General features: G+C 41.0%; 1 protein-coding gene and 1 long non-coding RNA gene across 3 annotated transcripts in view; both read left to right on the plus strand.

The window, feature by feature from the left end:
* The first annotated feature begins 313 nt into the window (after positions 1-313).
* Positions 314-9,873, plus strand: LOC148326901 (inter-alpha-trypsin inhibitor heavy chain H3-like). 2 transcript variants are annotated; one of them, XR_015845828.1, is made up of 20 exons: positions 314-478; positions 874-930; positions 1,306-1,341; positions 1,676-1,699; positions 1,872-2,029; positions 2,108-2,212; positions 2,271-2,433; positions 2,525-2,635; positions 3,112-3,240; positions 3,350-3,466; positions 3,551-3,719; positions 4,291-4,416; positions 4,526-4,707; positions 4,836-5,024; positions 5,623-5,762; positions 5,922-6,082; positions 6,649-6,678; positions 6,761-6,802; positions 7,028-7,175; positions 7,630-7,743. XR_015845828.1 is itself a non-coding variant. In XM_088309445.1 (20 exons), exons 1-20 carry the CDS (start codon positions 341-343, stop codon positions 9,260-9,262), a joined length of 2,682 nt encoding a protein of 893 aa, XP_088165571.1. In that variant the 5' UTR covers positions 317-340; the 3' UTR covers positions 9,263-9,873. The 2 variants fall into 2 exon arrangements, 1 of the variants encoding a protein (XP_088165571.1); XM_088309445.1 differs by lacking the exons at positions 874-930; positions 1,306-1,341; positions 1,676-1,699; positions 6,761-6,802 and adding exons at positions 7,809-8,010; positions 8,654-8,829; positions 8,955-9,054; positions 9,133-9,873 and having other exon boundaries at positions 317-478; positions 7,134-7,175.
* Positions 9,874-10,296: 423 nt separating this feature from the next.
* The window catches only part of LOC148326902 (uncharacterized), a 60,076-nt gene continuing 42,552 nt past the window's right edge, over positions 10,297-27,820 (plus strand). Inside the window, exons 1-2 of the long non-coding RNA XR_015845812.1 lie at positions 10,297-10,400; positions 11,411-11,562. This is a non-coding gene — a long non-coding RNA (uncharacterized LOC148326902). The remainder of the gene's footprint in view (positions 10,401-11,410; positions 11,563-27,820) is intronic.

The following is a 27,820-nucleotide window of genomic DNA, read 5'->3' on the forward strand; positions in this document are numbered from 1 at the left end:
CAGGAGGCCTGGGTTCGAATCTCGAATTTCCCCATTGTGGGACTAATAAAGGGAATATTATAAAGATGCCATTTCTTTCTTGGATGCATGCAGCCAAGCCATCCGTCCGAATGGGCAAGTCTAGATTTGACTTCAGTTTATAAAACCTCCCCACGCATTCTTAATCCCATCCCACACATGCCAAATTCCCAGAAAACACACATTGACGGTCACTGACTCATCCTGTCAGAGTGGAAACACAAGTTCCGCCTCCAGGGTCGTTTGTGGGCGGAGTCAAGTTGTTATGGGAAGACTTCTTCCTTTCACATGCCTTGAATTCCCAGAGTACTTGTTTTCAGCCATGCTTGGAGATCAGCCTTTCCTCGTCGCGGGCACGCCTGTGTTGTGGAGAGTCCTATCATGGGCTTGTGTCTGCGTTGTGATGGCAGCGCAGGGGCAAGGAGCTCTGCTTGTTTCCCACAGAGATGCTCTTGCAGAGGTAATGCAGATAGGCAATACACAATATGGTTTTTTCTGTGACTGTTTGCAGGATACCTTAAAGAGAACGGAGTAAGAATTTCAGCATTTATATCAGGCCCTTATCTGGTTATGTAAAAGAGAAGCAAAGACGAGTTGTTTGCAATGCGTGGCTGGCCAGGCTGCTGGAGGGGAGAGAAGTGAAAAGTCACAGTCTGCTCGTTTGTTTATTAATCCAACTTGCATTCGTGCAAGATTCAGGGCCCAGGATTTTTATTGTTGTTTGGTCCAACTTCTGGTGTGTGGAAAGTTGCACGTCATTCACATGTCTTGAAATGAAACGATTCAGATATGTTTGTGTTTGAGTTCATGCTAATAAGACATTTTGAATGAGCAAATTTGTTTGTGTTGCATAAGTCCACCCCTTCTTTGGTCACGGAACGGGTCAACCTATCAAGGATGACTGGGCAAGAGGTGGATTCACACACACCATCAAACGATTTTATCCATCCATTATCGGATCCGCTTCTCCTCACGGGTTGCCAGCCGATCGCAGGGCAACGAACGATTTAGAATCTTCAATTAACCTAACCAACATGTTTTAGGAATGTGGGAGGAAGCCGCAGTAATTGGATAAATATGGGCGGAAAAATAATGTGAAAATGTCTACGTCATTTACAGGGAAACAAGGTTCATTTTATCAGATAGTACAAAAAAAAAAAAAAAAATATATATATATATATATATATATATATATATATTTCTTTTTTTTTTTTTAATTATTTTTTTTTTGTAACCGCTCCTTGACACTTTTTAGGAATAATTTAGTCTGACTTTGTGCATTTGCAGGAATCATATAGAACAGTGGGCGGCAAGCCAATAAAGGTGTACATTTGAATTATTTACACATATGATATGTTAGCTATAAACTGCCTTGCGAATTAGGATCTTCAAAATGAGTCTCGATTGATAGTTCAAAATTCTGATGATTTAGTCGTGAATATGTTATTTGTTAAAGTAGTGAGTGCGCTGCTTTGGAATAGGCCTTAATTGCAGACCAATATGATTAGCTCATTCACTGCCATTGACGAATATAGAAGGCAAAAAGTACATTTATTTTACCTCGGCTGCCAGTGAATGAGTTAAGATGAGCTGTAGCACATTTGACAAGGAAATGTCCATGGGTTTATCTTTTCTCTCTCTTTGTTTTGTCCAACAGAAAAGAAGCACCGACTCTGAGACTGTAAGGAACACAGGCCGGGCTATAATGAACGATATGTCAAATAATGACAACAAAAATGAACAATATATTGAAGAGTGGTCAATTGGACCATTTTTTTCCTCAGATAAAGGTGTCGACCGCCCACCAGTGGTATTAATGTGGCACGTGGTTTCTGTTGTGTTCATCCTGTCAGATGGTGGAGGTGCACACTTTCAGAGTTGACTGCGCAGTGACATCTCGTTTCGCTCATACCGTCATGACCTCCAAGGCGCTGAACAAAGCCAACGTCTCGCAGGAAATCGCCTTCCAAGTCGACCTGCCCAAGACGGCCTTCATCACCAATTTCACCATGTAAGTCAAAATGCATCAGGTATGAAAGTATGGTAAGAAAAAAAAAAACACTTCACAAACTCCGTCTGTGCCTTTCAGGGAAATTGATAACCAAGTTTATGTTGGAGAGGTGAAGGGGAAGGAGAAAGCGAAAAAAGAATATGAGGAGGCGGTTTCTTCAGGAAAGACTGCTGGACTGGTCAAGTATGTTGGAGCGAGGGCACTGGATGTAACATGTTATGTAACAAACAAATCATTTCAGGGCATCTGGAAGACAGATGGAGCAGTTTTCAGTGTCGGTTAACATTGCAGCAGAAAGTGACGTCATTTTCGTTCTGACTTACGAGGAGCTGCTTCAGAGAAAACTGGGCCAATATGAGTTTCTGACTCGAGTGAAACCCCAACAACCGGTCCAAGACTTTCAGGTCGATGTCGCTTTTGGTGTCTTCGTGATGACATCAGACGGGAGAAATATTATACAACAACGTGATGTTGTGTGTGGATGTCTGTGCGTAGATCACAGTTGGCATCTTTGAACCTCAGGGCCTCTCTTCAGTGGATGCTACAGCAACATTCCTCACCAATGAACTGCTCCCTCTGGTGGAGAAAACCGTAACTGACACAAAGGTGAAACCAGAATTTTCTTTTTCCTATTTCGAAACAAATGTTGCCACTTATTTGTATTAAGTTCATTTTGTCTTCTTATTATTATTTATATTTGACTAGTTCATTTATAGCAGACAATTTCGTTTTAGGTTAGATTTTTTTTTACCTGACATGTTTCGGCGTGTCACATGTGACACTCTGAGGAAGGCGAGAGACTCGCCGAAACATGTCAGGTAAAAAAATCTAACCTAAAACGAAATTGTCTGCTATAAATGAACTAGTCAAATATAAATGTTGTCACTGGTTAAAAAAAATAGTTAGTTAATAATTAGTTAAAAAAAAATTTAAAAAATAAATAAATAAATATTACACAAACTGCCGCAGTCTTCATCATTTCTCACATTCAAAGTGCCCAAAATGCACACACAGCCAGAGCAATTCCTCTGAAAAATATAAACTAATGTCAATCAATTCACGTGCTTGTCTCTTTAATTCAGGCCCGTATCACTTTCTCACCAACAATGGAGCAACAGAGGAAATGTCCGACATGTGTGGGCACTCAAATTGAGGGAGATTTTATTGTCAAGTATGACGTCAAACGAGATAAAAACCTTGGGGAAGTCCAGGTAAGCTCTGACCCGTTCATCCTGCACCAGTGCGTGTTTAAAATTTGCATTTGCAGTGCTCCCTACAGCCTGTTCTACTTTTTGAAAACATAATACAATTTTCTCTTAGATGGTCAACGGCTACTTTGTGCACTTCTTCTCTCCACCTGACTTACCCGCAGTCCCAAAGAATGTGATATTTGTGGTTGACAGGAGTGGCTCAATGTCAGGAAATAAGATCAGTCAGGTAACTGTGTGGGCAAGTCCCGTTATACCTTACTGGATGTAGAGTATGTCTTCTGATGTCATGTTTTCGGGTAAACATTTGCAGACCCGGGAAGCCTTGGCGGCCATTCTGAAGGACCTCCACGAGGACGACCATTTTGCTCTCGTCCTATTTGATACTGAAATCATCACCTGGAAGAAATCCATCCTGAAAGCAACAAAAACGAATGTGACAAATGCCATCGCCTACATCGAGAAACTGAAGCAAAGAGGAGGTCAGAGGAGCCGCACCAAGTTTGCAGCCTTTTCTTAAAGGGGAAGTCAACCCACAAAAATATTTGCAATAAAAGGTTGTATTTGCCTTTACTAATCTAAACATGGCATTCTGGGTAATATTGCGTTTGTGGAATATGAGTAAAGCAAGCAAAATCAAGAGGCAGCCATTTTGTCACTTCTGTCAACTGAAAATGACATCACAGTTGCTCAGGGCTGGGGTAACAACCAATTACGGCTCACTTGTTTTGTGAAGCTGAACCATGATTGGTCGTTTTCTGAGCCTTGAGCAACTGTGATGTCATTTTCAGTCAGCAAAAGTGACAAAATGGCCGCCCACTGAGATGACTAAAAAAAAGATGGATTTTGCTGCTTAACTCATATTCCACAGAAGCAATATTAATCAGAATGACATGTTTAAACTGGTAGGAAAATTTGGGGGTTGACTTCCCCTTTAAACCTGATCGGAAATTCATTGTGGGACGGAAAATGTTCTCCAATTGTGGAATGAGTTTTATACTGCAACTATATTGTGGATGTCATCTTTAATCTGCTTGTCTTCTATTTATCCAGCTACGGATATCAACAGCGCCCTATTGCAAGCAGTGACGATATTGACAAAGGCGAGAAAACATAAACACCTTCCCGAAAGGAGCGCGGATATGATTATTCTGTTGACTGACGGGATGCCAAACCACGGCGAGTCTCAAAGAGCAAACAAGCCTCACAAGAATTCTCATCTTTTCATTTTACAGTATCAACTGCAAAACAATTTCACCGCACGCTCACTCAGCGTCTTCACCCACAGGGGTGTCCGACCTGCAGACGATCCAGGAGAATATACGCCGGGCTATTGGTGGAAACATGTCTCTGTTCTGTCTTGGGTTCGGCAATGACGTGGACTACTCCTTTCTGGACGTGATGAGCCGACAAAACAAAGGGCTGGCCCGCAGAATCTTCGTGGCCTCCGATGCAGCTCTTCAACTTCAGGTCGAGTCAAGAAATTGAGTGAAAATAATTAAAGGAAGGCGGAAATTGTGCACATGCACCATTTTGGGTTTGTGATTCGAAAATCTAGCGGAGTAAACTGGACAGAATGGCTTTGATTTGTGTTTCAGGGTTTCTACGAAGAAGTGGCCAGTCCACTGCTCTTGGAGGTCGACTTACAGTATCCGGGCAATACGGTAGACTTCTTGACCAAAAATCACCACAGCCATTTGTTCAACGGCTCCGAGATTGTGGTGGCCGGTCGCTTGGACGACAGCAATGAGCTCGAGAACTTCCTCGTGGAGGTGTTTGCCCAGGGGGTGAGTGAATGACAGAATTATAAAACGGAATTGGTCCAGGTGATGAATTGACACAACTTTGTAGCTGTTCCAACTGGTGTGACCCAAATTACAAAACTAAACTCAAATTCTGTTTTTAAGCACTTTGAGCTACTCCGAAACCAAAGCCGATTCTTCATCAACTATTTATGCTGATAAATGCCACATAATGGACCCAATTTTTCCCCTTTTGGAAATTTATATTTATTTTTTTACTTTTGGAATTTCACAATGCAATTTCGTCCCTATTTCTTGCCCACCTTATCGAATTTCTCTTTTCTCTTTTTTCTCTCTGTTTTGATACATGAATTTTTCATTTCTCATTCAAATGCTCAATAAAAGGATAAAAAAAAATAAATCATTCGGGTGCTTTTCTCCGTCGCTCTGTAATGGAAATGTTCAATTACAGCTATGATTTCACTTTGACAAATGGTCAATACGACTTAAAATGATGAATTTAATTTGCAGTTTTTTTTTCTTGTGAGGCCCCTCACTAAGCTCCACTGAACTGTACTCTGTCAATATCCTACCAGTTAAAATAAATAAATAAATAAATCAGTCTCTTTCCCTTCTTCTATAGCCGGAGGCAGATTTCCAAGTGCAGGGGAAGGCCAAAGTGGCAGACTGGGACGTGATCTATCCGGAAGACAAATATATCTTTGGGGACTTCACGGAGCGCCTGTGGGCTTACCTTACCATTCAGCAGCTACTGGAGAAGAGGTTTGCTCGTTCAGATCTTTTAATCTTTCAGCTTTATCCGTACCACTATTTCCTTGCGCTTTCTCGCAAAGCAATCACAATCACAGACATCGATAAGACCCGTGAAGAAGGATGTTTTCCTACGCTTATGTAATACTGAGCAGCCAACTTTTCTCCCAGTCGCATTGGTAATCAACAGGAAAAGGACAACTTCACTGCCAAGGCCTTGGACATGTCGCTGCGCTACAACTTTGTCACCCCGCTCACTTCCATGGTGGTCACCAAGCCTGAAAGTGAAAACGGACCAGAGAGCCCCCTCATCGCCGATAAACTGACAGAGGGTAAAAAGACATGCTTGGCTTTTAGGAATCGGAAAGGCGCCGTTCTTTATTTGAGATGGGCTTTGAAGTCCGTGTACACTTGGAGCAGAATGAAATCTTGTAGGGGGAAAAAAACGCGTGGCTGTGTGAAGAAGCAATTGAGAGCCAAAATAGGTTGCGTTTAATTCATGCGGATTTTGTCAGCGTTTCTGCTTTTATTCCACATTCACAAAACAAGATCAAAATTTCCCATTGGTGTGAAGGCAATTGACTCTTAGTCAAAATGTGTGGCCTGCCATTGGCTGGCATGCATGCCCAAAGTCAGCTAGCATAGGTGACCCAAATGGATGGATATTCGAACAAATATACTGCAGATTTGAAGTGGCAGTTTACACAAGACTATTTGGAACTGAAAAAGTGACAAAAGCAGCTGCTGTCCTGGCATGCTCGCACGGCATCGTCGGTGTGAATGAGGATTGTTTTCAAGTAGCACGTAAGCTCAACGACGAGAGCTTCGCGGTTGCACGCAATTCTGCCGAGCGAATGAAATCTCAACTGGCTTTGTCTGTGTTTCGTTTGTTAAACAGATCAACGACAAAGAGCAGAGAGAAAAAAAGGTACAATACGTCAATTTTCTTAATCATCGCATCACGACCAATAATGATTTTCTTCTGTATGATTTGAAACGACTTGTGCAAGGATTTCCCGCCGCTGCTGCGAGTCCACCCCGTCAATCAAATCGTAAAGTCATTCTCATTCTTACTTCCCATTCGCATGAATCGATTTTTTAAGATTTGGAATTTTTCACAGAATTCACATAATGTTATATATTAAAAAAAAAAGATTTGCCTTTGCTTTCGGGTTTTGGTTCTGATGCTGACATTATTTAATAGAAGATCAAGTTTGTTGCGCAACTTCAATCTGATTTGCCTTTTTGTGTTTGTTTGTGTTTTCTACGTCAAACAGGACAACAAATGAAACCTCGTGGTATGGCCGTCATATGTTTTTTTTGTTTATCATTGCATTTTGGGATCTGCTACTTTAAACGTAATGTTTGAATAATTTGTCTCAGGTTCCTCTTCCCATGATGCAAGTTTACGGCAACAATCGAATGGTATAGTTTAACACTCTTTGTTCCATAAATGTTATGAATTTGATCTTAAATTGATTTTGCTGTTACATCAGATTCACATTAAAGTGATGTACACAGGGTGTCCCCCCCCCCCCCCCCAAAAAAAAAATGGAAGATGAATACCTCGGTGACTACGTGTCTTAGGCGACAAAACAAAGCAATTCTAAATTATTCAGACGAATATATTTCAGTAAAAAAAAAAAAAAAAAAACTGTGGTCAGACCCAAGTGCAGGGGAGTAAAAAATGGAAGAGACACAAAGTATTTATTTTCAAAACCTCAGCAAAAATGCAAATAATGAATGTGCAGTGATTAAAAAAAGATAAATGAACAAAGTTTCAAAAAAAAAAGTTAAGGAATTTATTCAGTATTTTTTTTTCCAATGTCTCCTGTATTTTAGTCAATATTTTTTTTTATATATCTCTTGTATTTTACAGTGGATGGCGATCCACATTTCATGATAGAAGTCCCCGACCAAGAAGATGCCCTGTGTTTCAACATCAATGACAAACCCGGGACTATTTTCAACTTGGTCCGGGACCCCAAATCAGGTCACGTGCTCGCATACATCAAATGACGACAACACAGAGACTAAAATAATCCCTTGTACCTTCAGGTTTTGTCGTGAATGGCGAGATTATTGGCAAGAAAAAATTTGGCGTGGTTGAAAAGATGAACACCTACTTTGGTCGTCTTGGGATCAGCCACGAGAATCTGGGAGTGAAGCTGGAGGTGAACACTCAGGATATTTCGCTGTTCCATGGGGGGAAACTGCTCAAGATGCTTTGGACGGATTTTGCATCTTTCAAAGACACCAAGTGAGTGAAAATGTTGAGTTACTGGATTCGCATCAACCGAAATTTACAAAAAAAAAACAAATCCGGGTTGAGGGTGGTTCTCGGAAAATGTGACCGGGAGAGTGACGTGAGCCCAAAACGGAACTTATTCAAATGTGTTTTTTTGTCACTGTCCTGTGAAAAACACGTATGTCCAATTTGTCTTTTGTCACGTTAATGGGACGTCTGTAACGCGGAAACCACATTGAATTTTAAAAAATGGAAAAAAAAATGGAAATATATGTTTTTTCACAAGCGACGATCCATTTTAAGAGTATAAATGGCTCCTAACGACGTGGGAGCGTCGGCATGGCAACAGGAAGTAGCCTGGCCGACTGAAACAACCGCAGAAATCACCGTCTGGTAATTTATTGAGTTATTTTTTTTCCGTAGTATGTTTGTGATCATGTATCCAGTGAATTGTGGTGATTGATTGAACACCAAATGAGTTTATTTTATTTGTCGGTAGGATATTTTTATCCAACTGCTCGTTAGTTAGCGGGCCATTTTCTTGTTCATGGAAAATGACAAACAACCGGGCTGGTATTATAATTCTCGGGGAACGAACAGATCCATGTGATAAAAATGATCTAACGATATATCAATATTTTGCTTCCACATGCAGTATGGACCTTCATCTGACAACAAACTGCAGCCTCACAGTCACGCTGAGGCACTCGGTTAAATTTTTGGTCATCCGACATACAAAAGTGTGGAAGAGACGCCACGATCAGCAGAACTATTTGGGTTTCTACACTCTGGATAGCCACCATTTGTCCAAATCTGTTCACGGATTGCTAGGTAGGAATCCACCGGAACATTTATTTCCGTTCTGCACAATATCCTTTTGTCACGCACTGCAACAATTGTATTCATGCTCTCAAGTCGGACGAAAGCAAAGCTATAACGTGTCGTTTGAACCTCAGGCCAGTTCTACCATGGTGTCAATTTTGAAGTGACGGAGCTCCAATTGCCGAAAACCGATGTCACCATGTATGTGAAAGGACAGACACTTAATGTGACCAGGTTAGCTGCACACACGCTCTACACCCAAATTCACACTCACACACAAAAACAATGACTTTGTTTTTCTCGCCTGCATAGGCACTGGCAGAAGGATTTCAGCAAAGATGTGATCAACGGGGAGAATATTCCCTGCTGGTTTGTTGACAATGATGGAGCTGGTCTCATTGACGGCAAAGCATCTGATTACATTGTGTCCAACCTCTTTTAAATCTTTTTTTTTTTTTTAAACAAAGTTCCCACGCCTGCAAACTATATATCATGTTATGGCAGATTGCAGTTACTATTGGATCATGAATGTTTAAAGTACTTCACGGTTTCATATTCAAAGGGACCACATTTAACACCAGCGATGTGAATTATTGAGAAGAGCACAAGCCAGTTTGAAGTTTTGGCTCGAGGCGACGACACTGTACTAATTGAGCACTTATAGATGGGAAACCATTCCGGATATACGGAAAGCCTTACTTGGTGGAGTTAAAAACAGCATAAAAAAAAAGTTGTGTTGACAAAAGCGGATTATTCTTGCTTTCTAAATATCCCCCAACATTGCTCTCATGATTTGAGCGACACATTTCATTTCAGTAGATGTGAATTGGGACCTACTCCAAGATGAATGTAATTGTGAAAAACAGTAAATGTGTGCGTGTGGACGTGCATTTGTGTGTGTGAAAGTGTTTCAGTATGAGAAAGAAAGAAATGGAAGTACCCCCCCCCCCCCTCCACAAGAAATATTTTTTATTTTTTTACGTGTAATCTTTAGCTGGACCCCTCAAGGGCATTTTATCTGCTATATGTTTATGTTTGATATGTGTAAAAATAAATAAAAAATATATTTTAACATGTAGTTTGCTCAAATTTCCTTACAATTATCATTTTAATTACGTTTGCGAGGAGGTCCACATCTAGGCCTTTCTGTGACTCTTCCAGTCTCGCAGCAAGTCTGTTGCGAAACACTCTTGCCACTGTGATACTCTTCCTCATTGGAACATTGTGAACTTTGATTTTTTTTTTTTAGGCGTTCTCCACGTCTTGGTCTCATGATGCGAAAATGTGAACAACAAGATAAGGAGTGTTTAAATACAAATTAGTATTGACCCGGAAATGTATTGATTGATTCATGGATCAAACAGTAAATATTGATTTTTTCAGGTCCTCTTTATGGAAGAGCAAGTTGTGGAAAATATACTGAAACATTAAACACTATTTATACATTACAAAAAGGGACCTCTAGCTGAGACAGTATTTTGTCCAAATGAGTTGCCATACTTTTCTGCTCATAAACGTAAGGTGAAAAAGTCGTTCGAGCGGTCGAGGTGGTATAACCGACACCAAGCGACAATTGAAAGGCAAGTAAACACCAAAGAACACCATTTTATACAAGCTAACTAGTTGTACAAAACCCGTCGACTAGCTGAGACACTTTGCAACTTGGAATCTTAATAAAAAAAAAAAAAAAGAATAGTTGGTTGAGAGCAAACCAAGTCCTCCTCTTCGGTTATTTTGTGTTTTTTGACATGATACTCGAAGTATTAAGAAGTGGATTTCGTGTCGTGTAATGTGTGTCTATCAAAAGAAATGGGGGGGAAAAAAAGCAGAAAATACAAAGCAAGCCTTAAAACATTTTCTTCTTCTCACGGGGCTGAAGCCTGTCTATCATATGATAGCTGCTTAGATTAAAAAAAAAGTTTTGTTTAAGACATTTATTTCCAGAAAATGTTGACTAAACTTTCAATGACATAATATCAGGGCAGTCACGTTTAGAGGTAAGCATCACGATGGACAAATGGTTAGCGACGATAAGTGCTAAGTGTAACCAAACATTAAACTTAAGATAAAATGTAGGATGTACGGTGGCCCTAAAGGGTCCAAAAGTAAATAATTTCCTTGTGATCAATAATTCAATTGGAATCGGATTTGCAAGTCAAAATCCAGCTTCACTTCCTCCTGTTCACGTGGTCATTGCTGACTTTTATAATTATCTTTTGTATTGTTTACAACCGAGCAAGCATCTTCTCTCCCACTGCTTGCATGTCCAATGCTGTCTCAACCTTGCAGCTCTTATTACTTTGCTGTGGTGTGACTAGATCCAGAGCACGTGTGCTAACCCTAGTCATGTTGTAAGTTCAGGAGTTGAGAAGGATTTTCTTAACGGGGTCTTTGCACAAGTGTTTGTCTGTGTGTAAGTGTGAGTGTGTGTGAGTGTGTGTGTTAGTGATTAACGCCAGATGTGCAGGGCTCAGGGTGTCGGCAATACTTAAAGAGGGCCCCACTGTATTCGCTGAAAATGCTCAAGCGACTTCTTCACACATGGCTGACATTAACATCTCCGCTGTTCATCCCCCTGATCCCCCATAAGGTTAGAAACATTTGGTCAGCCGGGGCAGGAGGAAGCTTTAAAAAAAAAGGATGTTGTCCAGCCGAAGGAGGGTGCCCATTTGAACTTCTCCTCTTCATCCAGCAGAGGGCAGCAGTGAACCGTGGAAGGTCTGAGTGAAGTCCCAACTCCAGGTACTGAACATACTTTTTTGCAGGCTGAATGAACAAGCTTACACAATAATTTCATAGCTTTCATAGTAATAATAGGTCATTTTTAATAATAGCTTTAATTTTTGGTGCTATAACTATGACACAAAATATGGCGAGAACTGCATAAATCCACCCTAAAACTCTCGATCAAGTATGCAAAATGTCTTTACTGTAATTGTACGAAAAATATAATTTCGGTCATACCATTTAAGGTTAGACCGATATGTTTTTTTTTTTTTTTCCAGGGCCGATACCAATTTTCTTTTCATCTTAGCCAACAGACTTCTTTGTTTTAAAATTCTAACAAAAAGTCCATGCAGGAAGCGGCCAAGCTCAGCAGCATGTCTTCGAAAGTTCAATGTGCGGTGAAATTGAAAATGAATTCATGGCACAATGAAAACTTAAACAAGTAAATACCAGTTGCTGCCAGATGTTTTCTACAGAAAATACAATTTCCAATACCACTGAAATGTTAATATTTCACTTGGCTTTGTTTTTAATTGTGACAAAAACAAAACAATGCAGCAAGTCTCCAGGCTCTGGAAGATCTCTCAAATTAGCTAAAAGTTTACATAAAAAAATATTTACCCAATTTTAACATTATATTTTATTGGCTGGCAGAGATTTTAAAAAGGCCATTTGTGTTAAAATGTCAAATATCAGCGCAGATAATTGGCCCAACCGATAATTAGTATATCATTGTATATTACTCAATTTGTAATTATTTTTCCCTCATAGCATATACCATGTTAATCTTAAATTATTTACCACCATAGCAAATGTATGTTTGTCCAAGTGATCTGTTCCCCCCATAATTAAATGACCGACTGTAACATGAATTTGGCTGAAGCAGCAGCTAAAATGTGTTGAATTTGCAAAACAGTACAAACGTCTTTTACAAATGTTTTTTGAATCAAGACGTACACATTTGCTGTAATTGCTTCTTGTCAAAAATATAACATCAATATTTCCCACGCTAATTTACATGACATTCAATCGTAAGTTGCTCATCTGGATGGCCTCAATTGGGGGAAAAAAGTGTTCTTGGCCATTGGCGGACCCAACGTGACGGTCCAACTTCTTGTCCCTTTTGAACCCCAACTTTTTGAAGTTTTTCCTCCGTCCTCACCTCTCATGTCCCTCCTCCCCTGCACGTCTGTGTGAATATTTTGCATTGCTGATGCTGCTGGTGCGTGATACAGAGCACTGAGTGCCCATTGTGTGCGCGCAATGTGGGCGCCTGGTATGCGGCTCTTCGGCGTGGGGTGTGTTGTGGCGGCCGCGCTGCCTCTGACGCCAGCCAGCCGGCTGCCTGTCTGTGCATTTACGCCCAACTGGTGGCACATACCTGTACCCGCACACCTAGAAACCGGCTCTGTGTGTCTGTGTGTGTGTGTGTTGCACATTTTTGTGACTTGCCACCCGATATGCAACAGGAGGGTAGCATTGTGCTCCTAATTGAGTTTTTGTCTGTTCAAATTTGAACTGAAAGCTGTTGCTAAATGTTGTGATAATTTTTTTTTTTAATTGTCTTAAATTGTCGGTTTACCGTGAGAAGCACACAAAGTGGAAAAAATCAACACTGTATGCTTCACACACACACATATATATATATATATATATATATATATATATATATATATATATATATATATAATTATTTTTTAATTATTATTTATTTATTTTGCCAAATCTATACCACCAAGTTGGCATAAAATATTGGCAAGTCCCAGCATGCATTGTAATAATTGTTTGTCACATATTGTTGTGCTTATAAATTGCCTTGGCAGAATTTGTGAAATATTTTTGGGAAAAATATGACTGATGGAACACGTTTTTGTTTTATTTTTCGTGTTTCTTTTTTTTTTATAGTGCTTTATGATTCTGAAGTGAATTTGAATGCCATTAAAAATAAAATAGAACCGATACGCATCTTACAAATTGTGCCAAGGGTTTGTAAACTTACGAGCAGAACTGCAACTGTCCCCGCTCCGCTGATTCACTCTCATTATGAGACTTTACACTGATACGATCGACTATCTCAGATAGGCCGATTATTTATTAATTCTTTAAAAGTAATTTTCTTGCATTTTGTGACTGGCTGTACTGAAACGTTACGGCCACATGTTTTTGCCCGTGGCGAGTCACCACCAAGAAATTTTGGTTGCCACTTCTAGATTTTGCTGCTCCCTGTCAACATGTAACGGTTGTATTAAATTTCTTTTCCTGCAAGGAGAAGGTACTTGTGTGCGTTTCTGCTTGGGAACACCGCTGCATGTTGGCCAAAGCCACAGAATTTTCACAATTTTGGATTATGCTGCAAAAAGACCTCACCATGAGCCGAAAGACGATTGATTGTTATTCCCCCCCCACGCATATTTCAGAGAGCGTAACTCCATTAACTCAATTGTCCACAGTTATACAGTTGTACATTTTCTTCGTGAAACAAATAAAGATATATTGCAACTGTCACTTCATGTGATGACCTAAATTGCTCTCGCTGCCTTCAAAGATGAATGCAAAAAAGTGCCATGTCCGTCAATACAAAACAATGTCAGCATCCCACTTGAATGAGTTACAACTCATAAATCCACAAGTCAAATTCTTTATTGAAATAATTTTGAATGATTATTTTTGGAAATTAACTACATTGTTCTACTCGTTTGTGAGCTTGTAAATGTTTTAAATCACTCAGTGTGTTTTCTTTTCTTCCTCCTTTCCTTCCTTGGGGCATTGCAAAGATTGCGAAACATGAGCAAGCACGTTGGATGCTCTGTTGATACTCAGCAAACAAGTATATACAGTAAATAAACAAAAAAAATATATGTTTGTCCATTTTGTGATCAGATTGGTGATCTTATTTATTTATTTAAAGGCACTGATTGGTTATCGGGTCCAAAACTTCGGATCAGGTAAAGGCTACTCATTATAATGCTAACCTCACCCATCCATGCCGAAATAAGAATTCGTGAGTTATGGTGGTTAAGAGTTCAGATTTGAAATATACATTGTTGTGCAGTTTTGCTGAAAAAATTGTGAACCATCACAATTTCAAGCTGGTTTATTTCATTGCTTTTAGTTCTTTATTTTATTTTATTTTTTGCTTATGTTGTGTTGTGATGAAACAACTGCACCAATTTAATGTGGATGATTTGCTGCGGCGTTTGTATTGTTTTTGAAAGTGCCTGACTGAAATGGGAGGTTGTGAAAGTTGTGCGTCCTCCAAAACAAAGTGGAAGGCCAGACAATATTGCAGCGGGCCGCGGTGTAATCCTCGGTATTTAGTGTCTTCTCTAGCGCTGCCGAGGTGAAAAGTTGAACCTGGTGTTGACCCTCTCTTGAGAGAGGGCTTAGCTCTGAAGTCAGGCGCAGGCCAAAGGCACATGCGGGATATTCTCAAGTTCCTCTTTCGCCTCCCTTGAGTGCCCCCCCCCTCCACCGCCTTCCCTTCCCACACGGAAACAATTAGCATCTGTGATAAGACGTACATATTTCCATCAGTTTATCGCTGGTGTTTTTGTTTGTTTGCTTTGCCGTCGTGATGAGCATCTGGTGTCGTCGTGCCGTGCCACCGCTCATCAACTTGTCATCTCGGTGCAAAAAGGGGGGTGGCGGGCGACGGAGCAAAAGACGCTTTTATCCGCACTGGGGAGCTGAATTTCTGATGAGCAGATAAGGACGGCAACGATATATAAAAATAGACAAAACAAGCGAAACAAAGCTTGGACACCATGAGAGAGAGGATTGGGGTTTTTGAGAAAACTTGCGAAAGAAATTTTTGTTCTTGTGTAAGGGGGGGGGGCTGTGGGGTGGCGTAAAAAGACTTGTGGATGATTGGGCAGTATGTCGGGTTTTTGTTCAAAGGATTACATCACTTGAGCTTTGTTTTCGGCATTAGTGCATTTTTTTTTTGGGGGGGGGGACACAAAGTGGCTTGTTCACAAAGCCTCAGCCCCCGAAAATGTGCATGTGTAAAATTTGAATGTGGTCAAAATGGCCGTGAAATATACAGATCACATATTAAACTCATTGAAATTGTTTTTTTCATGTTATTTATTTTGTGCATTAGCGTGTTGCCCGTCAGGTTATTATCGCAACGGCTGTTAAAATAATATGCCCGCAAATTCCAAATCAGAGCTAAATCTGACATTCTTCCAGTCCGGTGAAGCAAGAGAACACAGGCCCAAAAGATACGAGTCCGACAGTAGATGTTGAGTAGTGCTGGAATATGTTCTCCATCTGTTTTAGTTTTCCAGTGGTTGTGATAACCTGAGCGTGACCCCTGATTGGTCTAATCTCACTCTCATCGTCTCTGGTCGGCCAGCTGACCCAACGCTGCGCTGCCATTGGTGCGCTCGATGCAGAGGAAAGGGAAATCGTTGAGCATTGTGTTGTGTGGGGATGCCGGTTAGTCAAGTTTAGTCTGGTGTCCAAACTGCCCAAAAAAAATGCTGTGCCTGTTGCTCACCGTGATGGAATGTTTACGTTGAGAATTAAATGAGCCAAAAAACGTTGACGCTCTCTCGCAAATGTACGAATGTGACTTCCCTCGATTAATGAATCGATTCAGAGTTTTTGTAATTTCATCCATTAAAATCCATTTTGTTGCCTTTTGACAGACAGACAGTCAATTACTTTTTTTTTTTTTTTTTTTTTTTTTATAAAACGACCCAAAACAATCCAATGTCCAGCGTAGTAGCTGCTTTGGGCGGGGTTTGGAGGGTTTTAGTTTAGCCAGATTAGATCAGAGGACCACTCTGTTTGTTTATTTTTGATTTGGGAGGGGCCCCGGGTCCCAGAGGGCCCCCCCCCCCCCTCCACCCCTCTCTCTGGACTACCACTCTGCTGTCCCTCCCCAGGATTCCTCCTCGGGGCACAGTCGACTGGAGCCCCCCTGACCTCGCCGTCACCCCTTCCAAACCACGTTAGCCAACATATCCTGGGAACAGAAAAGAAAATGAAGGAAGACTCTGCGGTGTCTTAGTGTCCAGCCGACTAAATCACAACCAGATCTGTTCATATGGGGGTGCGTGCCGTGCCACCCAGGTAGGCAACCCCTCTGACTCTGGTCAGCCTTAGAAGAGGTTCATCCCTGCAGGTTGACCTCTCTTTCATCTGCTTGTAAGTCGGCGGTCTGCTCTTGCACCAAGCAATGCTGGATTGGCAAGGTGGACAAACTAGTTTTAGTATGTTGCAACAGCTTTAGTGGGCTGTGTTTTTGCGGCAGCGTTTAAAAAAAAAAAAAAAAAAAAAAAAATCTTGTTCGAGTGGGTTTCAATGAGACTTGAGGGAAATCCTTGAAGGAACCACCTTTTTTGTCGCAAACAAACTCAAATATAAATCTCAAATAGGCCCACAAAGAAATTTTTTTCAGTGTCTCAAAAGTGCACTTGCGTTGTTTTCACTCAAAACAACAACAAAAATCAAAATTAAAATAAATACATTTCCCATGAAACAAATGATCAAATATTACCTTTGCCATGAATTCATAACACGTATATCAGGAGGGGTTAACGACACCCTCCATAAAATGTATACACAAGTGATTTTTTTATTTATTTATTTTTTTTAAAAAAAAGAGGAAAAATAGAGATTTAAAATATGTTTTGTCCTATCATTCAGCGGCTTTACAATTCAATCATAGTACAAATGATAGTCTACATACCCAAATGAGGTTATTTAACATTTTCACAATTCAAATATTACTTCCTGTATTATGCTCTTGTTGTGAAAGACACACCGCATGTGGATTAATACGCGGCACCCTTTTCACAAATGATCATCTTGTTACGTTAACTGATGCGTTCTGGTCAAACAAGTACGTGCTGGGCTAGTTTTGCGTGTCTCTACTCTCACTTTGTCGTTGCGACACAGCCATTCAAAAGCTAAACGTGCTGAAGCAGAATGCCAATATAGCTTTTTGTCTTAAATTAAAAAACAGGAGAAGAGTAACAAACATCCGCCATCTTGAGAAGACGTCAAATCCTGTTAAGATGAGACACTTCTCGCCGCCTTGTGTGGAGTTTATGCTAGAATGGATGATCAGAGATTAATGGAGGTTCTCCTCTGTGTGTTTCCGCTTAACTTTTGCTGGTTTAATTTGAAATATTTTTGAACTGATTTTGAGAAGGAGAAAAAGTAAACTGTCGCAAAAAAAAGTTTTTGCTAGCTCCCGTATTGTGTCGTGCTTATCCTTTTGAATAGTCGTGTGGTGTCATGAATGACATATCTCTTTCTCTTGGTATGTATATATGTATATTTGCATAAACACACACACACACACAACGACACACAGCTGACCTCTTCTTCATCTCCCAAAAGGCCTTGAGGTGAGGCAGCCTGGCACCAGCCGGTTATTCAAACCCTCAGGCAGGCAGTTTCACAACAGGTCAGAGAGAGACGAGACGAAACAAATACCCGCCTCTGATTATTTATTGAAAACTTTTGCCTGATCGAATCACGTCAAATATTTGAATCTTCAGCGATTATTTTTACACGCATTTGTTAAAAAAAAAAAAAACTCGCATTGTCTTAATTTCTCTTTTGACTTCTGAGCATCCATCCCTTTCAAAACAACAAAGCTCACGCCAAAATTAATTTGTATTTTCCTATGTTTCATTTTATTTTAATCCCACGGAATGGGGAATAAAAGCAGGGGTACCCTATGATTGGATTAAAAGCGCTCTTTGTAAACATTGTGACCCATATCTTTGACACGCCTCCTTTCTCGTCTTCAAGAAAGTCTCTTTCGAACAAGACATGCCTTGAGATGAAGGTTTCTCTCGGAATAAGACACGGGACGGCGTGGTAGACTTTGGAGTCTTTGTGAAGCGTTTGGGTCTGTGTTTTGTGTCGGTTTTGTTCTTCTAAATCCTCAGTTTGTGGTGTTTGTCTTCTGGTTCTGCTCGGAGAGATTACAGGCAAAGGTTTGAACACGCTCTGAAGACGTCGTTTCAGCCTGTTTCATACTTCTTTGAATCGTCATTCTTTGTATCAATAAATGACACTGGTTTGAAGGTTTCCTCATGAAAGTTTTTTTTTTTTTTTTTTGGTTACAATTGGCTTCGGGCTTGTTTTGTCTTTATGGTATGATAGTGTATCATATCGGACGAGTGATGTGACTACACCATGCCCGACAGAGATGAGCCGTATCACAAGAGGCATCGTTGGAAATCCGAGTTGCGCCATTAGACCGAGAGGGAGGCCGCATCGTCGGCAGTACTGAGAGAGCGTTAGCGGAAGACACAGAACGGATTGTTCCGCAACAGACCGATGGAGCTTTTTAGCCTTATCTTCCTGAGCTACTCTTACAGAAAACCAAGAAGCAAATGCAAAAGAATGCCCTCGTCTTTTTTTTTTTTTTTTTTGCTCCTAATTCTCGCCTTTCTCCAAATGGCCTGTTCCTTTTTTTGTTATTCCTCTGCATGCATCGACCTGCTTCGTACGCTCCACGCCTTCCATTGTCTCCGCTCCCCGGTATTTACTTTGATGGTTTTATTGCTCATTACTTCCTTCACCCACTATTGTCTTATCCCTCATCAGCGCCAAACGGCATTCTTTCGGCTACTCTTACATTTCTTTCCTACGAGAGAGTAGGGATTTTTCGGGCACATATTGCGATTTCGATTTAATTTGTGATTTTTCTTCACAATGTTCAGTGAGATTTACAAACATGGCAGAAAACAAAAACTATTACTGTAATAATGCAAGGACACTGAAGAGGTTTTGTGAGTGGGGCAGTTCTTAAGCTTTTAAAAATATTTGCTGTCAAGTATAATTTTTTTCATTTATATGTAATTGTGTAAATAAAAATGCATTTTTTTTTAAACCCCAAAATGTTTTACATTCCGTACTAATGTGCGTGTTCTTTGTATTTAAATGTCAGATTGTCTATAAAATATTTTTCCCATTGCAAAGTTAAATTGATTAAAATATATAATTTAATGATCTCAAAACTCAGTATTCTGTGGTGCAAATATTATTGATGAGATTATAAATATTTAATATGCGTTTGACATCGAACCCCTTCGTCGTGATGACGTCAGCCGTTTATGTGTTCCGGTATGAGAGCGTCTGCTAAATTGCTAATGTAGCCGTCGTCTTATTTTATGTCTCGATACGTATTGATTGGAATTAAACATTGCTTTTCATAGCTGCTGGCTTTCCACCCTTAACGCGGTTCTAGACTTGTGTTAAAAGTCGACTGTACACCTAAACACTTATTTTGGGTCTTTCCCGACTCTGTATTTCACTTTAGCGATTAGCGCGCTTAGCGGTTCATCGTTCGCCTCCTCGGTTAAAACGCTACTTGTTACTGGGGTAGTTTATTTGTCACCACGGAGGAGACGATCCGCATCACGCAGTTGCTCTGCACGGACTTGCACATCGTACAAATAAAGTCCGTATTGCTGCGGCGCAAGCTAGCTTGGAGCCTAGCATTCATGCAGCAGTGAAATAAATCAATTCAGGTACTACTGGCGACAGCACAACGCTTTTTTTTGATTGATTTATTTTTTTTAAATCAGTACAGTGCTAGTTAGTGTGACCTGCTTCGTGAGCGTCGGGCACAAGAGCCCTTCAAAAAAATAAATGCAGCATTGACGATCTCAAAATCGCGTCGATTTCCGTCCCGAAACGCTAAACCGTTCATCCTTATGAGAGAGTGAGAAAGAGAAATGTACTGTACGATCTTTTACTAGTTTTCGCTGCAGTCTGGTGTTTGGATATAAAGTCGATCAAGAACTCATTCAAAATGGACCCTGTTTGGCTATCTATCTGCTTGACAGACGTTCCGGAGGGTAAGCCCAGTCTCTCTTGCAGGAACGTCTCATTTGCATTTGTTTACACGTGTCACTCTTTTTCACATTTGGATATTTCCTATGTGACGAAATGTTTGGCGCTGCCCCTCGTTGCGATGGTGATCCACTCACGCACCGGTATTTGCTTGCGATGACACTGTGAATCTTCCCTCTCCTCCTCTGACAGAATGAAACGGATGGATAATTAGATATCAAAGGGAGGCAGGCAGGGTGTGGCGAGGCGCGCAGGCTTCTACGATGGTAAAGCACTTATTAATGAGATAGGCCTTATCTGCTCTCCTCCCAGGAATTCTGCCTTTGATCGGCCCCGACTCTGGACTTAATACATTTTTGATTGATAGGCCGAGATGACACAGAGAGGCGGTGTGGATGGGATAGAAGGGTGGAGAGATGTGTGTGTGTGTGTGTGTGTGTGTGTGTGTGTGTGTGTGTGTGTACTGTGTGAGTATGCACATGGAAGCGGGAGGGGCAAAGCTCAGATGCAACTGTAAAGATGCCCTTCACTTGTTTAAATAACTTGCGAGAATAATACTTGGCCTCATGAGATGAGATATATGAAGACGAGCCGGCACAACTTGTGTATATTAATCTCGGATATAAACGCACGCGTGTACCGTATAAATGCACACACCTTGAAAATTCCTCAGCACATTCAAACATAAATCCAGGAAGACAAGCTCAACAGACAGGCCTACTCTGTCACCTTAACCCCTCCCATCTATAACTCAGGCAGTGGGCAGCAGAAAATCCTTTGCTAAGACAGAGCGGGCACCGGGCAGGCCTGTGGAAGGCGACGGAGATAAGGGCCTCTCCTTGCCTGGAGATGAGTTATTGCCCACCCAAGAGGATGTGGCTAGCAACAAGCCACTCGCACACGTTGCTCCAGTCGCAAGATTGCAATTCGTGGTGTTCTGCTCTTCATGAGGCAGCGGGCGACCTCATGGACGGAGATAACTGCGCCATTTGCAAAAGCACCTTGACCGAGGCTGCATCGGGTCTCGGCGCACGGGCGCAAGAATCGCTGAACGTTATACAAATCATCAAAAGGTGACTGAGCAGAAGCATTACAGTTGGGTGTCACCTTCGGATGCGTCTCTGTCAGAGTGAAACGTCGGGTAAATGAAAGAAGATACAACCGCGTTTCTGTCAGCTGCATGCCGACTCTCATTTATTACCATGCCAACAAGGCGGCGGGATTAAACTCCCCTCCGCTCGGCACCACATCAACGGGGCAAATCGATCAATGTGACAGGTACATTTTGGTTGTCCGAATCAATCACGCAAACAAAAGCAGCAAGAAAGAGGATGTCCTTGTTTTTGTTTTTTTTTTACGAGTAATACCACTCGAGTCGGGCGCAGGCGGATCCGACAGTCGCTCAAAGGATCCCGCGAGTAGGTTGACGTCACGTAAATTAGGTCCGATTAGTAATGATCGCACAGAATTACGGATCGGAAAACTGGTGAGCAAAAACTCTTTGAGCTTGTCTGCAGGGCAATCTGTGCTTGCGATTTGGTGAGAAAGAGCGGCGGCGTACTCCGTACTCACTACGGTGCTCGGTGGATTCAGCTGCTTGGTGGTTAGTGGGAGGTCTACGGTGGTGGGTGATAACAAACATTTTGAGCGCTATAAAATAATGTTTTGCAATATAAAAAAATATCAGAATTTTATTAACCTGAACAAAAGTTCTTTCTGTGAAAAAAAAAAAAAAGACTACAGGTTTTACTTAAGGAAATTTCGAATCCTTTATCATCAAAAAAAAAATTGGGAATTTCTTGGAGAAAAAAAACCTCAGGAACAGATAGTTGGTTCGTCGTAGTAACCATGAAAAGTGTAATTAAGTATCTAATACTGCTCCAAATAGAACAGACACCCCACTTGAATATTTAGTATCAAACTATGACTAGATTTTTTTTTTATTATTATTATTGTAAGATTTTGTATTATTTGACTTCAGTTTCAGTTTTTGGCATCAGATTTCCCCTTTTTCAGTTTTGCGTTTCAACCAAGAATGTTCCTTTTGGTGCGTTCCTAACGGCAATTTTGTACTTTTACCCCATTTTTCCTTAGCTACAAAATGATCAGACTGCCTCAAAAAACAACAACAACAACAAAAAAAACGCACAATTGTGGGTCTGCCCGATGAGTGTCAAACTTTCCGTACCGGTTGTCAAAAGACGACACATTTGAAGTTTTCATTTAAATTCAGACCTGACTTTCGTTAGGCTTCATACGAACGTGGTGGAACGGAGGCAGCCCTCCACGCGGCTGGGGTGGCGAGGAAGGCGGGATGAGCGGGGGTGGGTGGGGGGGTAGACGATAAGGGCGGCAAAGACTGATAGAGGGAGAGTAAATCATGTAGAGGAAGAAAATGATTAAAAACAGCAATCACCCATTGGAGACTGATAAACCAACCCGTCGTTAATTGGAAGCGTGCAACTCGTGGGGATAGAACTTGGATGAGGTTTGTCTTCTCCCCGCCGTCTCTCCTTCGCTTCCCGTATACGTCGTAAAGAAAGTTGAAAATATTTTTATAGTGTCATCGTTGCCAGTCACTTGAGAGCAAAATCAACTTTTATAGAAGTTTGTGGCCGTTCATCTGAAACTAACTCGGCAGAAGAAAACAGCGTGTCAAAGAAAAGAAAAAAAAAGATTCTAGTCGCTGATGAAGAGACAAAGACTGGTGAGGCAGTTTTGAGTGATCTAAGCTTTTGCAGCTTATAAGAGATGAAAGATGGGTGGTGGCCATAAACAAAGGGATGACAGCCCACCCATCACCCGGGCAGGTCTAGCTTGTGCTGCCCAGATAACGCCAGGCTTCTGCCGCCTGTATCAATACCATCCATCATCCATCTTTGTCTGCCGTTCCGTGTTCTAATTCAGCCAAAGATCAGCACTCTTGTGCTACACCTGCCCCTCTGCCAGCTGTGTGCATACTTTCACCATCACCCCGAAAAGTGCAGCTGCTTCCCTGTCCCTGAGGTCTTTTTTTGTTTTCCAAATTTGCTCGTCATTGGGAAACATACTTTGATTTTGGCCCTCAGATAATATTTGCGCTTCTATGTCCGTCAATGGCAGTGAATGAGTTCATGGTCACTGCATTTGGTGGCGACGGGAGTTTCCCCGCCGAAATTCTGGTATCACCTTCTCGTCAACGTAGGTAAATACAAAAAAGTCATGATATGAGTTTTTTTAGTAGCTGTAGTCTGATTATTTGTCTCGAATTGCTTTTCATCCAAATATTTCCCGTAATCATGATCTTATTAGCGTGTTAGCTACTGAAACGTAAACCGAGGACCCCCTTTGTCGTGTTCTTCCCAGACAAAGTTGGGGTGCTGAGCTGAGCTGTGGCGAAGTTTCACTTTTTTTTTTTTTTTTCTAATAAAGTACCTGACAAAATACAAAACGATGAATATTTGCTCCCACAAAATAATCCGCACGAGAACACCATTGTTCTCTCATCAAGCCGAGTTTGTGTCTCCATGTCTGTCTTTTCTTTGTTGCTCATGAGGAATGGATATTATGCAAATGGAGATGGGCACTGTGAAGGCAAGATGTTGACATCTACCATCCTTGCCACCCCTAATTGCACACACGCACACACACGCACGCACACGCATTGTGCAAACACCATCCAGACTGCTTTGTTTTGGCCCCGTTTGGGGTCTCTTGGCTGTCTCTCAAGCGCACTTTTAACAATCGTAGTCACACAGCCTTTCATCTATCCATTTTAGCCCATTTCAGAGCACCTGGACAGGTGTTGAGAACAGAGAATGGTGCCATATATTGCAACAATTCATGTTGGCTTATCTGACATGGAATGAAACGGAAGAGAGGAATTAAAAATTGACTTTTTTTTTTTTTTTTAAATGTGCTTTGATGATCTGCCTTTCGGCAATGCAACCCCTTCGCCAGCGCTCATTTTAAATACAAGGGTGATTGGTGGGGTGCAGGGGACATTTTTATTTAAGCAAAGTAAAATGAATAGGACATGTTTTTGTCTTCAAAGAGTCTGACAATTTAGTGTAGATTGTTTTTACAGCAGAAACTTTTCTACATGCGGAATATTATTATTATTTTTTTTTTTTTTTATTTGTCCTGTGCGTTCGGTTCCACCAATCAGGGTACTGGAGAGATAGCATGAAGTATATTGACTGAGAGGAGCAGGACAGCAAGGGACATGAATTAAAAGGAATAAAAGCCAAGAAATGGGGAGAAATGGGCTATCGTTTTCGCAGCGTATTGCAGATATGGCTTTCGTTTTATGCCGGAGGGGGCCCACAAGGTTCATGTTCTCTCACTATGCGAGCGTGTGCAAAACCAGCGGACGTAATGATTGTTAAATAGTCCGTCCCACAACTCAGCTTCAAGTTGTAGTTTAAGTTCACAAATATTGAATTATATTTTCGGAGCTCTGGCATCTCTTCATGTTTTCCAAGGGCAACAACATGCAAAAAAAAAAAAAAACAGTCAGTGACATCATCGCCAACCTTCACATGGCTGTTAAGATTTCCAGAGAAGAACTATACAGGCCCGTTGCAAACCACTCATCAGGTAAAAAAATAAAAGGAAAGTGGAAGTCATTCACCTGGCATGCATTTCACCTTCTGAAGAGGTGACCGACAACAAGAACTAAAAGCGTGTGCAGGAAAGGCCTGCAAAAGCATTTCAAATGAAGAATGCAATAACCTGGTGAAGTCCATGACTCGCAGGCTTGCTGCACTCATTACACGTCACAGTTATGCCACCAAATGAGAAATGTTAGTCACTTTTAATTCATTTCAACAAAAGGTCCTCTGTGCTGAATTGTTGAACACATCGAGATGTAAATCATGTGAAATGAAAGCTTTTGAACTTTTGATTTGATGCCATCGTTCCTAAAACGTTTGGTCGAAAGAAAATGTATTAATCGTTTTGTAGTGTGAAGGGAGAACAAATACAGAATGTGATCATTACAGCAGCATAATCCTTTTACTGGTAATGACGACAGCATACTATGTTGTGTCATGTCCGCTCTGTGTCCTGCTGAGTCCTGCATTGTTTAAAAAGGAAAATAACACGCCCCCTATCCAGTGGGGGAAGAAAAAAAAAAACGAAACAATTTTGGCAAGCTTCTTTCATCTATGACTCTGCTATCTACATTCTCCTAATTAATTTGCCTTGTGGACATGTTCCTCTTATGGTAATTCATGCCGCTTAAAATGTTTGGGTGAAGTTGATAAGATCTCTTTCAAGAAAAGTGCTGCATTGTACAAGTGACTTGGAGTGTCACTTTTAGTGCCAATGTCAATAAGCAGAAAAGCACAAATAATATCCTGATATTAATGGTCAATCTGTGATCTTAAAATCCATTAGATATTGGAAATGTATTTTGAACAAGCACTTGCTTTGTCCAAGACGATTTAAGCTTTGAATTATGTTGACTTGAGAGTTTAATTGTACTCGCTCTCACTTAGCGGGGGTGTTTCCCTCCCCGGATGTGACAAATGATTGATCTCATGAGCTCACAGCGTAATTGCATGTCTCGAATGATGATGATCCTCAGTCGTGCATAGTCAGAGACGGAGAGTGCCACATTGAAGACCCCTGCACTCTCACTCATCGCCATTAACCCGCGTGAGTCAGACGTTGACATCAAACCGCCCCGGTCGAATGCTCACACATCAAACAGCTGTCACCACTTGGACACATTCCGACGCTTGTGATCACGTGTCACATGAGCGCTGCGTTGTACGGCGTGCGTGGGGAGAAAATGGTTGCGTGATATTGAAAACTAACTGAAACTTCATTTTACATTTAGAGAACTAATTAAAACCATAATTGTAGAGGAAACGGGCTTTGTTTTCGTCTGTGGGTATTAATTCAATACATGAGCCTTTGGCGTTGATTTTAAACGCATTTCTGTTGATATTAACGGAGAGGCTGTTTCCCGGAAGAGGAGAAGGTCGAACAGTCATCTGGGAGTTGTAGTCCTCTTAATGTTTGTCGTTAGGTAGCAGCCAATAAAAAAAGAGACGGCAAATGACGTCGCTCCTGAGTTTGCGTGTGGCGTTGGCTTGAATGGCTCACCTGCTCTTGGCATTTAACTCAGTCGCAAACGCAACGCAGGCGTCATACATTAAAAAAACAAAAACAAAACAGGTTTAATACTTCTGACCGGTAATTCAACCAGGAAATCAACTTTAGAAGTTTGCTACTTGGTGAACAAGGCATCCTAGCGTGATTCTAATTCGTGACTGTTGACTGTTAAAACCGTAAACTGTCCCTAGTAATGTCAAAATTTTGAAATAATATTTTGTTGAATTTTCACTCCACAATACATGCCAAGGTAATTTAAAAAAAAAAAAATCATCACTTGTAAAACACTTTTTTTTAAAACAAAAACTAATACTAAAACTAAATGTTAAACCTGTCCTTAAAACTATTTAAAACTAACTATAATTAAAATTCCAAACCAATAAAAACTTTGGTTTGAGGTCATGTGAAACGCACGCTGGCACTCTGATTGACCCTCAGGAAAGCCATCGTGGCACGACCCGGAAGTTGTCAGGTCATGTGTGAGGCCAAAAGGCTTGTTTTAGTTGACGGCACCCTTTGCAATCTGTACACAACTCAACCTCCTGGGAAATGGACGTCGGAGTTTAAAGGGCTCATTCGACACAGGAAGAGACTCTTTGACATCACTGGCCAAAGTATAGAGAGCCATTGTTTGCAGTTTCCACATTAATGACTCTTTCAGTCACTAAAGAGGTGTGAGCAAAACTTTGCTCGGGGAGTGCGGTGGAAACTGCCCAATTAACAGTATGTCACTAATCAAACTCCAGCTTGCAATCTTCAGCTGGACAAATCAAAAGATCCGAAGGCACCAATCAATGTTTAGGATCGAAGAATAGAGAAAGGAGAAAATGAGAGATGATGGGTGGAAGGCTGTTGCGTAATAATGTTGTTCTAAAATTAACTGGACTTGAGTTTCCCAAAATGTGCTTTTTAATTAGGTCAGATGGATAATAAATCACGTTATGAATGTGTATATTATGTCGTTATTGTTCTTATTCTGATGCCTGTACCGTGCAGTACATGCAGCAAAGGCTCTATAAATAAATTTTCCACTTTCCCCTCATTTTAGCAAGGTCATAATATCCCGTCCGTGTGTGTCCTGTACGTGTGCAAGCAAATGTGTGTTGTAGCGTCGAACATATGAGAGGCTTTCTAAATAGTATTCAGTGCAAAGTGTGGCAAAGCTCCCATCAGATAAAAATCTGGAGAAGGAGACTACCTTGTGAGGAGAAGAGACAGACTGAGCGAGGGGTGAAAGTGGAGGCAGTTGATGATAAATGAGCTAAAAAAAAAAAAAAAAGTGGCCAAGAAAACGTCTCTTTGAACAGCTTAACAAATATCAATGCTTTAGTGTTGTTGAGTTTTT

Source organism: Idiotropiscis lumnitzeri, chromosome 11, assembly GCF_059441095.1.
Source record: "Idiotropiscis lumnitzeri isolate Australia: NSW breed Sydney's pygmy pipehorse chromosome 11, RoL_Ilum_1.0, whole genome shotgun sequence".
Taxonomy (NCBI): domain Eukaryota; kingdom Metazoa; phylum Chordata; class Actinopteri; order Syngnathiformes; family Syngnathidae; genus Idiotropiscis; species Idiotropiscis lumnitzeri.